This window comes from Schistocerca gregaria, chromosome 1 (assembly GCF_023897955.1).
Source record: "Schistocerca gregaria isolate iqSchGreg1 chromosome 1, iqSchGreg1.2, whole genome shotgun sequence".
NCBI lineage: Eukaryota > Metazoa > Arthropoda > Insecta > Orthoptera > Acrididae > Schistocerca > Schistocerca gregaria.
This window is the reverse complement of record NC_064920.1, coordinates 129,743,433-129,757,072: the sequence shown is the minus strand read 5'-3', so window position 1 is coordinate 129,757,072 and position 13,640 is coordinate 129,743,433. Positions and strand designations below refer to the sequence as shown.

The 13,640-nt window shown below is 39.8% G+C and overlaps 1 protein-coding gene across 1 annotated transcript in view; it reads right to left on the bottom strand.

Annotated features, from left to right (window-relative positions):
- Positions 1-13,640, bottom strand: part of LOC126333297 (extracellular matrix organizing protein FRAS1-like) — a 393,058-nt gene that overhangs the window by 47,751 nt on the left and 331,667 nt on the right. Inside the window, exons 15-16 of the mRNA XM_049996769.1 lie at positions 5,093-5,323; positions 3,922-4,155 (exon numbers count right to left, since the gene is read on the bottom strand). Coding sequence (XP_049852726.1) covers positions 3,922-4,155; positions 5,093-5,323 — 465 coding nt within the window. The remainder of the gene's footprint in view (positions 1-3,921; positions 4,156-5,092; positions 5,324-13,640) is intronic.

Genomic DNA, 13,640 nt, shown 5'->3' with positions numbered 1-13,640 from the left:
CAGGAGTCCTGCAAGTCTTGTATGACAACTTCTGCAATGTTTGGAAGGTAAGGGATGAGTTACTGGTGGAAGTAAAGTTGTGAGGATGGGCTGTGAGTCAACTTGGGTAGATCGGCCAGCAGAGCATTAGCTTGCAAAGGCCAAATGTCCCAAGTTTGAGTCTTATCTGGCACAAACTTTAGATCTGCCAGGTAGTTTCATATCTTTGCACATTCGGCTGCAGAGTGAAAAATTTATTCTTGATTTATCCATTCATTGCCTAAATGAAGGACAAGTCTCTGAAATGGTTGTATAATAGAACCATTCTTACTTGCAAAAAATGACCATGTGCCTGCCATCAATAATATTTTCCTGAAATAATTCCAGGTAAAAGAACTGCTGTGATTAATTCAGACACATGAGTATGTTACTCTGTAGCATTTTTTAATACTCTGAATTCACCATGTCTGTCATACTACAAACTTATCAGTCATTATTATTGAGAATTTTGAAGCTGTCAAAACTCTATAACAGCATTAGGGCCCAAGTTACAGATCTAGCTGGATCTGCTCTGGGAGAAACAATGTTTGTGCCTTCACTGATCCACAGTGAGCTCTCTTTTGAAATAAAGGGGTTACAGTTCCACTCCAAATTGTGCTGATGACATTAAGTAAATGAGAGACAAATGCTGTAATTCACAGAAGCTGACTTGGGTAGGCCCTTTTCTGACCTTCAGTTTTACTTTACTTGCTTGCACCATACAGCCAGTTTACTGGGTAGGGTCATATGATGGCTCTTGAACCCGGGTCTTTCATAGATGTGACTCATGTGCAGGAGGTTGATAGTAAAAGTGGCATAAGAATGAACCAGACCATTTTGTAATTTCAGTCTATACAAAGTATTAGTTTGGAAAATGTGGGAAGAATTTTGGAGAACAGATTTCTCATTTCAGTTCATGATGAAAGGTCATTGAAGCTATGGCAGAGAATGTGATTCAGCTGTTAAGGACACCACATCCTCTCTTGCATCTGACTAGGCATTCTATATATTTTACATTATATTCATCATGACACAAAAGAAGTCTTATATTTAATGTGAAATCCAGCATTTAGATATAACAAATGACATAAATAGTGAAAACAGTACTAGCTCTTAAAAAAATGTGTTTTAGGTTTTTTTGGGCGGAGTGGGAAGGGGGGAGGAGGGAGGGATAATGCCCATCATAGGCTTTGTCATACTAGTAAAGAACCACTCATTGTTATAGATGTCGCAGTTGGAAAGACTGGATTATGAAGAAGGGATGGTATCTCAAAGTGGGGATATGGCTGATTGTTTTGGTATTGAGGAATACTTTCTACTCACACAAAACCCTGAAACCTTGTTTAGTTTAGCCTCATTGATGATATCTTCATGATCTGGATCTGTGGCAAAAACACTATCCACATTCCTCAACACTCTCACGACTGTCTATTTTCCTGGCCCTCTTTAGCTTGTTGATTAACTTAATCTTTTATGGATGTCAGTCCCCACTACTCTGATGGCTACATAAGAATCTTAAATACATCAAACCCACCAACCACCAAGAATTAATAATTTTCAGTCTTTTCGTCCCTTTCTTCTTGAGTTGCAACAGCTTACACTTGGTTTCTATTAACTACTAGAAAGAGATCCAAAATTTTGGTTCTTTTCTTGCTTAAATATGTAACTTTTCTGCCACAAAATGACAAAAATTCCATTTAAAATGTTATAAAGCTAGATTCAAAATATCTGCTCACCAACAGGCAGCAGGTGAAAATACATAAAAGACGTGGAAATGCATGAGCTTTCGTATCCAGTGACACTTTCTTCTGGAAGAAGGTATGAGCAAATAGGAAGAGAGATCAAACAAAAGGTCTGTGAGGTTTAAGAAAGGGGAAGAGTTTCTGTTTCACAGAGGAAGACTGCACTGTAGTTCCTTCTCTAGATTGTCGCACAGATTACAAAATGGTAGATATCAAAATAGACGACAGAGGGATAGAGAAACAATTAAAATCGCTCCAAAGAGGAAAGGCTGCTGGACCTGATGGGATACCAGTTTGATTTTACACAGAGTACACGAAGGAACTTGCCCCCATTCTTGCAGCAGTGTACCGTAGGTCTCTAGAAGAGCGTAGCATTCCAAAGGGTTGGAAAAGGGCACAGGTCATCCCCGTTTCCAAGAAGGGACGTCGAACAGATGTTAAGAACTATAGACCTATATCTCTAATGTCAATCAGTTGTAGAATTTTGGAACACGTATTATGTTCGAGTATAATGACTTTTCTGGAGACTAGAAATCTAGTCTGTAGGAATCAGCATGGGTTTCGAAAAAGACGGTCATGTGAAACCCAGCTCTCGCTATTTATCCACGAGGCTCGGAGGGCCATAGACATGGGTTCACAGGTAGATGCCGTGTTTCTTGACTTCCGCAAGGCGTTCGATACAGTTCCTCACAGTCGTTTAATGGACAAAGTAAGAGCATATGGACTATCAGACCAATTGTGTGATTGGATTGAAGAGTTCTTAGATAACAGAACGCAGCATGTCATTCTCAATGGAGAGAAGTCTTCTGAAGTAAGAGTGATTTCAGGTGTGCCGCAGGGGAGTGACATAGGACCGTTGCTATTCACAATATACATAAATGACCTTGTGGATGATGTCAGAAGTTCACTGAGGCTTTTTGCGGATGATTCTGTGGTGTATCGAGAGGTTGTAACAATGGAAAATTGTATGAAATGTAGGAGGATCTGCAGCAAATTGACGCATGGTGCAGGAAATGGCAATTGAATCTCAATGTAGACAAGTGTAATGTACTGCAAATACATAGAAAGGTAGATCCCTTATCATTTAGCTACAAAATAGCAGGTCAGCAACTGGAAGCAGTTAATTCCATAAATTAACTGGGAGTACGCATTAGGAGTGATTTAAAATGGAATGATCATATTAAGTTGATTGTCGGTAAAGCAGATGCCAGACTGAGATTCATTGGAAGAATCCTAAGGAAATGTAATCCGAAAACAAAGCAAGTAGGTTACAGTACGCTTGTTCGCCCACTGCTTGAATATTGCTCAGCAGTGTGGGATCCATACCAGATAGGGTTGATAGAAAAAATAGAGAAGATCCAATGGAGAGCAGCACACTTTGTTACAGGATCATTTAGTAATTTGGAAAGCGTTACGGAGATGATAAATAAACTCCAGTGGAAGACTCTGCAGGAGAGACGCTCAGTAACTCGGTACGGGCTTTTGTTAAAGTTTCAGGAACATACCTTCACCAAAGAGTCAAGCAGTATATTGCTCCCTCCCACGTATATCTCACTAAGAGTCCATGAGGATAAAATCAGAGAGATTAGAGCCCACACAGAAGCATACCAACAATCCTTCTTTTCACGAACAATACGAGACTGGAATAGAAGAGAGAACCGATGGAGGTACTCAGGGTACCCTCGCCACACACCGTCAGGTGGCTTGCGGAGTATGAATGTAGATGTAGATGTAGATGTAGATGTAGATGTAGAACTCTGAATTTGGGGAAATTTCCTGGATGTGTTGAGGACAAGCTGATTGTTGGCAAACCTTTTACTTCATCCATGTTCCTTTCCCTTCAGGCCTTCTGGTAGAAGATGGAGCTATTGACTCCGGCTGCTCATTGTTCACACATCTTCATACATTTTCCCCTGCTGCCACTTGGTGGGTACATTTTTTATCTATCTACTTCATATTTTTCAAATGCTCATTATTTTCATTAAAATCAATTTACAACAAGAAAAATTAACTGTTTACTAAACAAATGTTCTGGTAGTGCACATAAACCTGTACTGAGTATTTCTTTGTATTAAAAAAGAGAAAAAATCTTAAACTGAATTACTGAAGCTATGAGAACAGACTAGTGTGTTACTTATTTGCTTTGCTACATTAAACATACCTGAAGATTTTCTGGTGGTCCTAGTAAACTGTCAAGGTTATTGCTGATGACAAAATGTGTCTCCAGTCCATATGACAGTGCTGCTGGTTTAGCACTATGCTGAAAATTTACAGGAATAGACAACCTTACAGGTGGTACTTGAGGTATGCAGTCACTGGCAGCATTTGGTGTGTACTGAAGCCCAGGAGCAGCAACACATGCCACAAGACTGGCTGTGTAGTTTCCAGAGTAATCCTGTCAGTGTGCATAAGGGTTGCTTAAAAAATAAATTCTACTTGAATGTTTATAAAATAGAAAGAAACTTCCACATGGGAAAAATATATTAAAAACAAAGATTCCAAGACTTACCAAGCGGGAAATCGCTGGTAGACAGGCACAATAAAATAACACACAAACACACACACAAAATTTTGAGCTTTCGCAACCGGCGGTTGCTTCGTCAGGAAAGGGGGAAGGAGAAGGAAAGATGAAAGGATGTGGGTTTTAAGGGAGAGGGTAAGGAGTCATTCCAATCCTGGGAGTGGAAAGACTTACCTTAGGGGGCAAAAAGGATAGGTATATACTCCCGCACACACACACACACACACACACACACACACACACACACACATATCCATCCATACATATACAGACACAAGCAGACATACTTAAAGGCCTTTAAATATGTCTGCTTGTGTCTGTATATGTATGGATGGATATATGTGTGTGTGTGCGAGTATATACTTATCCTTTTTTCCCCCTAAGGTAAGTCTTTCCTCTCCCGGGATTGGAGTGACTCCTTACCCTCTCCCTTAAAACCCACATCCTTTCATCTTTCCTTCTCCTTCCCTCTTTACTGACGGAGCAACCGCCGGTTGAGAAAGCTCGAAATTTTGTGTGTGTGTTTGTGTGTTATTTTATTGTGCCTGACTACTGGTGCTTTCCCGCTTGGTAAGTCTTGGAATCTCTACTTGAATGTTTACTATACGAAAAGAGAGAGAGCAATCAAAGCAGTAAACACAAAATGTTCATCAGTAAAATATTTCTTAATTAAATGGTCAATGATGCAGAGCAGTAAGAGCTGTAGATGACCAATAAAAAGCTCATATCTGAGAAAAACTATACAACTATACATAAAAATTAAAAAATTGAAATGACTATATCATTCTAGTACCCAGTCTTTGTATTTTACCTGGAGACTGTAATCACTAGTTGCCCTCCAAGACTGCACTGGACTGTTCCATGTTGCCTGTGACCATATGAGATGCAGTGACATGTTGGTAAGTAGTCCATGTGGAGGGTAAACAGTGGATCTCACATGAGGGGCTCCTCTGTGAGATATCACAAACCAGCCATGAAAGTGAGTAGTTGTTGTAAAATCCAGCAGCAACCGGCCATCTGAATCAGCAGCCACTCTCTTCAGCTGTGTATAATGAAATAAATTTGCTGTGTCTCAGAAATTTTAGAATAACATTGAATCAATGATATAAAGCAAGTAATTTATCTTCAGCAAACATGCTTCAGTTCAAAAAAATGCATTAATAAATAAACTCTAAATTCATTTCAGGTTTGATAGTTTTTTTTAGTTATGCACAAAATGTGAATATATACAGTGGATAATAATTTTTAATATTTCTGGTCTCCCAAAAATAATGAAATTTCAATGCTAGTCCTTGTTTTGTTTGGCTATTTCATCTCTGATGAAGTTTTGTGAGGTTTTCTTTGTGTTACTGAATGTGATGGTGATGAATTTTTTAGCCTTTTTTAGTAGTACTGTTTAATGTTTTTGCAGTAAATTATTTTCATTCTGCCATTACTCCATTTCCACAAGATCTTGCATGATTATGTCATAAAAGAATTTTTGAAAGTGTGACATGTGATGTAATTTAGGGCCAGTTTTCAGAGATTGTATTATTGCTTACATGTGAAAGGAATACTCCTATATAAACCCTTCCTGATATTAGAAATGAAGTATCATCAAAACTACACAGAATTTGCCCTCTTGACATTATACAAGCTCTTTCCAAGGCCTGTGACTTTCTGGGTGCCTCGTACATAACTAGAGTGTTGCCCCCATGGTGAAGAACAGTGTGTGTTGTGATATCACTTCTAAACACAGGGTCAAACTGACAGACATCTCATTAATATTTAGAATGAACTGAGAGTGAGTGAGAATCGGTTTCAGCACCCATAAAAATTTGCTACTTAATGTGCTACTGTTAAGCCTAGCCCATGTGATGAGAAATGTGCAAGCTTTCTATCAAGAATAATGGATACAACTGATTTACAACATGCAAACTTGTCTGGCGTATCATACATTGACCATATCTGGGATGCAGCTGGTTCCCATTTATTCTTTGTGGTTATCCAACAACCACTGTTGATGTTATGTGGACTCCATTAAGCAACACACAGAGGAAAGTTTCTTGAAAAACATCCAATCCCTCTTTTACTTCATTTCACAGTACTCAGAGGTCTTAGTTGCAGCATATGGGAGCTTCATATTTTGCTTAGTTTCTTAATTTCTTTGCAGGTTTTTGGGTACTTGCATTGTTTAATTCATAAATTTCGGGCATATTATAGTATTTGAGAGTTGTAGCATTGTGTTTTAGTACCTGAATAGTGTAAATTTGCGTAGTCATTTGTCTTCTGTTTTTATTTTGAACGGCCAGTGTCAGTTGGTCACAGCCAGTGTGCTCCCTGCCGCCGTTGGATAAGCAGCTGCCAGCAGCAAGTCGTATACTCCTAGCTCACTTATTTGTTACATAGTTTAATTCTTAATTTCTTTGCATGATTTTGGGTACTTGCATTGTTTAATTCATAAATTTCGGGCGTATTATAGTATGAGAGTTGTAGCATTGCATTTTAGTACCTGAATAGTATAAATTCACATAGCCGTTTGTCTTCTGTTTTTATTTTGAATGGCCAGTGTCGGTTGGTCACAGCCAGTGTGCTCCCTGCTGCCATTGGATAAGCAGCTGCCAGCAGGAAGTCGTATACTCCTAGCTCACTTATTTGTTACATAGTTTCATATAGGAGGTGTAATTTCGAGTTTTAGTTACTGTAATCGTAAATTCAGGCAGATTGTAGCACAGTCTTTAGGCATTTGTACAGGTTAGTTCATACATTCTTTGCGTGTTTCCCTTGCATTATCTAGGCATGGACTCGTGTTTCAGTAACTGTTGTTCAACATGAATTAGAATGGACAGGGACTGTGATTGCTGTACTTGGATGAGGGCTGAGTTGGCATCCCTTCACTCACAGCTGCAGGCGTCATTGACTTCGGTCACGCAGCTTGAGGCTGGGGAGCCGGACTTGGGTATCACGGGGATGTCAACCTTGTCCCATCTGTCCCCAGATCGGTCTGCCACTGTGGTGCCCATTGGCAACAGCCTCAAGCTGCATGACCGAAGTCAGCGCCACCTGCTGTGGTTGCCCCGGTTGCTGCCCGCAGTGGGGCTGAGCCCTCGGCTGTGGTTGATCGGGAGGTCATTCCAAGGCAAGACAGCAAAAGACATTCCTGGAGGCTGATCAGAAAGCCTCCTCAGTGCGTCTGACAAACAGGTTTCAGGTACTGTCTCTGACTGAGCCAGATGCAGCTGCCTGCCCTGCTTCAGAGGATGATTCTCAGCCTTCGAGGTCCGGGCAATCGCAGAGGTTGGGCTTATTGGTAGTTGGGAGCTCCAATGTTAGGCGGGTAATGGGGCCCCTTAGAGATATGGTGGCTAAGGAGGGTAAGAAATCCAGTGTGCACTCCATGTGCATTCCATGTGCATTCTGGGTGGAGTCATTTCTGATGTGGAAAAGTTCCTTGCAGATGCCATGAAGAGCACAGGGTGCAGCCAGCTGCAGGTGGTGTCGGCACTAATGACGTGTGTCGCTTTGGATCTGAGGAAATTCTGTCTGGATTCCAGTGGCTATCTGATTTGGTGAAGGCTGCCTGTCTTGCTTATGAGATGAAGGCAGAGCTCACCATCTGCAGCATTGTTGACAGAACCAACTGCGGACCTTTGGTGCAGAGCCGGGTGGAGGATCTGAATCAGAGGCTGATATGGTTTTGCGACCGTGGGCTGCAATCTCAAAGGGTGCATGGCAAATACAGGACGTGCTTGGATCAAGGAACAGTCGGAACTGTAGTTGTAAATTGTTGTAGTTGTGCTGGGAAAGTCCCTGAGCTTCAAGCGCTAATAGAAAGCACAGAGGCTGAAATCGTTATAGGTACTGAAAGCTGGCTAAAGCCTGAAATAAATTCTGCAGAAATTTTTATGAAGTCTCAGACAGTGTTCAGGAAAGATAGATTAGGCAGAATTGGTGGTGGAGTGTTTGTGTCTGTCAGTAGTGGTTTATCTTGTAGTGAAGTCAAAGTAGATACTCCGTGCAAATTGGTATGGGTGGAGGTTATACTTAACAGCTGAACTAAGTTAATGATTGGCTCCTTCTACCAACCCCCAGACTCCGATGATATAGTTGCTGAACAGTTCAGAGAAAATTTGAGTCTCGTAACAAATAAATACCCCATTTATACGGTTATAGTTGGTGGGGACTTCAACCTTCCCTCGATATGTTGGCAAAAATACTTGTTAAAAACTGGTGGTAGGCAGAAATTGTCCTAAATGCTTTCTCCGAAAATTATTTCAAGCAGTTAGTCTATGAACCCACGCAAATTGTAAATGGTTGCAAAAACACACTTGACCTCTTAGCCACAAACAATCCAGAGCTAATAGAGAACATCATGACTGATACAGAAGGTCGTTGTAGCTAGGCTCAATACTGTTTCTTCCAAATCCACCAGAAACAAATGCAAAATAATTTTATTTAAAATAGCAGATAAAGTGTCACTAGAAGCCTTCCTAAGAGACAATCTCCATTCCTTCTGAACTGACTATGCAAATCTAGACGAGATGTGGCTCAAATTCAAAGATATAGTAGCAACAGCAATTGAGAGATCCATACCTCATAAATTGGTAAGAGATGGAACTGATCCCACATGGTACACAAAACAGGTCCGAACGCCGTTGCAGAGGCAACGGAAAAAGCATGCAAAGTTCAGAAGAACGTAAAATCCTGAAGATTGGCTAAAATTTACAGACGGGCGAAATTTGGCATGGGCTTCAATGAAAGATGCCTTTAATAGGTTCCACAATGAAACATTGTCTTTAAATTTGGTAGAAAATCCAAAGAAATTCTGGTCGTATGTAAAGTACACAAGTGGCAAGACGCAGTCAATAAGTTCGCTGTGCAGTGCTGATGGTACTGTTACCGATGACTGCCACTAAAGCAGAGTTATTGAATGCATTTTTCCGAAATTCCTTCACCACGGAAGATGAATGGAATATTCCAGAATTTGAAACATGAACAGCTGCTAGCATGAGTTTCTTAGAAGTAGATACCTTAGGGGTTGCGAAGCAACTCAAATCGCTTGATACCGGCAAGTCTTCAGGTCCAGATTGTATACCAATTAGGTTCCTTTCAGATTATGCTGATACAATAGCTCCCTACTTAGCAACCATATACAACCACTCACTCACCGATAGATCTGTACCTACAGATTGGAAAATTGTGCAGGTCGCACCAGTGTTTAACAAGGGTAGTAGGAGTAATCCATCGAACTACAGACCTATATCATTGACGTCGGTTTGCAGTAGGGTTTTGGAGCATATACTGTATTCAAACATTATGAATCACCTCAAAGGGAATGATCTATTGATACGTAATCAGCATGGTTTCAGAAAACATCGTTCTTGTGCATCACAGCTAGCTCTTTATTCGCACGAAGTAATGGCCGCTATCGACAGGGGATCTGAAGTTGATTCCGTATTTCTAGATTTCTGGAAAGCTTTTGAAACCATTCCTCACAAGAAACTTCTAATCAAGCTACGGGCCTCTGGGGTATTGTCTCAGTTGTGCGACTGGATTTGTGATTTCCTGTCAGGAAGGTCGCAGTTCGCAGTAATAGATGGCAAATAATCGAGTAAAACTGAAGTGGTATCAGGTGTTCCGCAGGGAAGCATCCTGGGACCTCTGCTGTTCCTCATCTATATAAATGACCTGGGTGACAATCTGAGAAGTTCTCTTAGGTTGCTCGCAGATGATGCTGTAATTTACTGTCTAGAAAGGTCATCCGAAGACCAGTATCAGTTGCAAAGTGATTTAGAAAAGATTGCTGTACGGTGTGGCAGGCGGTGGTTGACGCTAAATAACGAAAAGTGTGAGGTGATCCACATGAGTTCCAAAAGAAGTCCGTTGGAATTCGATTACTCGATAAATAGTACAATTCTCAAGGCTGCCAATTCAACTAAGTACCTGGGTGTAAAAATTACAAACAACTTCAGTTGGAAAGACCACATAGATAATATTGTGGGGAAGGTAAGCCAAAGGTTGTGTTTCGTTGGCAGGACACTTAGAAGATGCAACAAGTCCACTAAAGAGACAGCTTACACTATACTCGTTCGTCCTCTGGCAGAATATTGCTGCGCGGTGTGTGATCCTTACCAGATGGGATTGACGAAGGACATCAAAGGGGTGCAAAAAAGGGCAGCTTGTTTTGTATTAATACATAATAGGGGAGAGAGTGTGGCAGATATGATACGCAAGTTGGGATGGAAGTCATTAAAGCAAAGACATTTTTTGGCGCAGCAAGATCTATTTACGAAATTTCAGTCACCAACTTTCTCTTCCGAATGCGAAAATATTTTGTTGAGCCCAACCTACATAGGTAGGAATGATCATCAAAATAAAATAAGAGAAATCAGAGCTCAAACGGAAAGGTTTAGGTGTTCATTTTTCCCGTGTGCTGTTCAGGGGTGGAATGGTAGAGAGATAGTATGATTGTGGTTCGATGAACCCTCTGCCAAGCACTTAAATGTGAATTGCAGAGTAATCATGTAGATGTAGATGTAGATGTAGTTTTTAGAACCAGAGTTGATATACAGTTCTGTAAACATAATAATTTGCACATGTAACATAATTGGATTGTTAAAGATCTGCTCACAAAGTGGTGGCAGGAGAAAACACATAAAAGAAAGTTAAGGAAATGTGCAAGCTTTCAGACGAGGCATTTCAACTAGTGGAGCCTCTAACAATCAGTCTTTCTTTCTCATCCTGTCTGGTAAGTCTCACCTGATCTGGTGTTCTGGATGACTTTTCTGTGGCTGTCCTCATTTCCTAAACCTCACCAGTCCTTTTCTTTCATCCCTGTCCCTTTTCCTTCAACAAGAAGAAGTAGCCATGCTCCAAAAGCTTGCACTTACTCTTAACTTTTCTGTGTGTCTTTCCTCCTGCTGCCACTTGGTGAGTAGATATATCCAATTATATTATATTTTCAAAAACTGATTACTATTTATTGATATAATCATTTGTTTAGTGTCATGTACCTAGTCTGTGGTATAAAATTCACTATAGTCAAGTGCATCTTGTTTCAGTGTTGTAATTTTCAGGAATGTTAGTGTAGGAGAAGGTAACTGTAAACTTACTGGACAGTGACATGACCACATTGTCAAGAAATAATTCTGAATTCACACTTTGGTAACAATTTCAAATAACTTCTTCAACAGCCGATATGTGATAGAAGTATTTTAGTCCTCTCTCCAACAAATAGACTCAAACTTAAAGACACAATCATACAGCCCCAAAAGGGTCAGTGCTCATGATATGCACAGTGCATAGAAGGCTGTATTTATATGACATAGGATGTCACAAAAAATTGAACAGAATGTTATGGTGTTCAATATGTACAAAATCTCAGAGACCATGTACAGAACTCATATGCAACTCATTCTTGAGCAGCAATATGTGTATGAAGTGTGTTCAAAAAATATCAGGAATTTTCATTGTTTGAATAACTTTATTTATTTGTCTACATTAAATGTCAACACAGTCAAGTTGTTTGAAGATGGAACAGCTGTGTACAGTGAAATTGTCAGTAATGAGTAACTGAAGCACAGTTCTAAACCGCGTAGGCAATAAAGTTAATTAATGAGTGACAGCTTGCCTTATATGTAAATAAATGCAAGATACTATTGATGGGGAGAAGGGAAAAAAAACCTGTTGCCTATAGAACAGCATTATAAGTATGTCACTTAACTCATACACTTAGGTCTTATGTTACTAAATGGTATTAACTAGATTGATTGTGTGAAATAATATGTTTTAATGAAAACTCTAAGGATCTTATAAATATATAGCATTTATAAAGAAGACCATGTACAGAACTCATGTTGTTGTTGTTGTCTTCAGTCTTGAGACTGGTTTGATGCAGCTCTCCATGCTACTCTATCCTGTGCAAGCTTCTTCATCTCCCAGTACCTACTGCAACCTACATCCTTCTGAATCTGCTTAGTGTGTTCATCTCTTGGTCTCCCTCTACGATTTTTACCCTCCACGCTGCCCTCCAATGCTAAATTTGTGATCCCTTGATGCCTCAGAACATGTCCTACTAACCTGTTCCTTCTTTTTGTCATGTTCTGCTACATATACCTCTTCTCCCCAATTCTATTCAATACTTCATCATTAGTTATGTTATCTATCCATCTAATCTTCAGCATTCTTCTCTAGCACCACATTTTGAAAGCTTCTATTCTCTTCTTGTACAAACTATTTATTGTCCATGTTTCACTTCGATACATGGCTACACTCCATACAAATACTTTTAGAAATGGCTTCCTGACACTTCATCCTATACTCGATGTTAACAGATTTCTCTTCTTCAGAAACGCTTTCCTTGCCATTGCCAGTCTACATTTTATGTCCTCTCTACTTCGACCATCATCAGTTATTTTGCTCCCCAAATAGCAAAACTCCTTTACTACTTCAAGTGTCTCATTTCCTAATCTAATTCCCTCAGCATCACCAGAGTTAATTCGACTACATTCCATTATCCTCGTTTTGCTTTTGTTGATGTTCATTTTATATACCCCTCTCAAGACAATGTCCATTCCATTCAACTGCTCTTCCAAGTCCTTTGCTGTCTCTGACAGAATTACAATGTCATCGGCGAACCTCAAAGTTTTTACTTCTTCTCCATGGATTTTAATACCTACTCCGAATTTTTCATATGCAACTCATTCTTGAGCAACAATATGTGTATGATGTGTGTTCAAAAAATATCAGTAATTTTCATTGTTTGAATAACTTTATTTATTTGTCTACATTAAATGTAATCTCCTACAAAATAGTCCCTATTAGATATTATACAGTTATGACATTAATTCTTCCAGTCCCTGAAACAGTTTTGGGACTTGATCTTTGGGCTAACTTTTAGCTGTGAACCTTTAATCTCATCTAAGCTTGTAAAACAATGGCCCTTTTAGGTTCTCTTTATTTTTTTGAAATAGAAGAAAGTCACACAGAGTTTTATCTGGCAACTATGGAGGCTGGGGCATCATTACAATATTGTTTTTCACCAAAAATTCATTGGGGCAGGCACATTATTGTGGCGCAAAACCATGAATTGTTTTGCCACAAATCTGGTTGATCTTTTTTTTTTCTTCTTTTTTTTCCCCTTCTAGACTGCTTCCTGCAAATGATGTACAACTTGCAGATAGTACGCCTTACTGATTGTTTGACCTTTTGGCTCATGATGCACAATGCCATTAAATTTAAAGAAAAGAATGAGTAGAACCTTCACATTTGACTGCACTTGCTTAGTTTTTTTTGGTCTTGGTGATCCAGAATGCCTCCACTAGGACAATCAAGCCTTAGTTTCAACATCATGCCCTTACGCCCATGTTTTGGCACCTGTT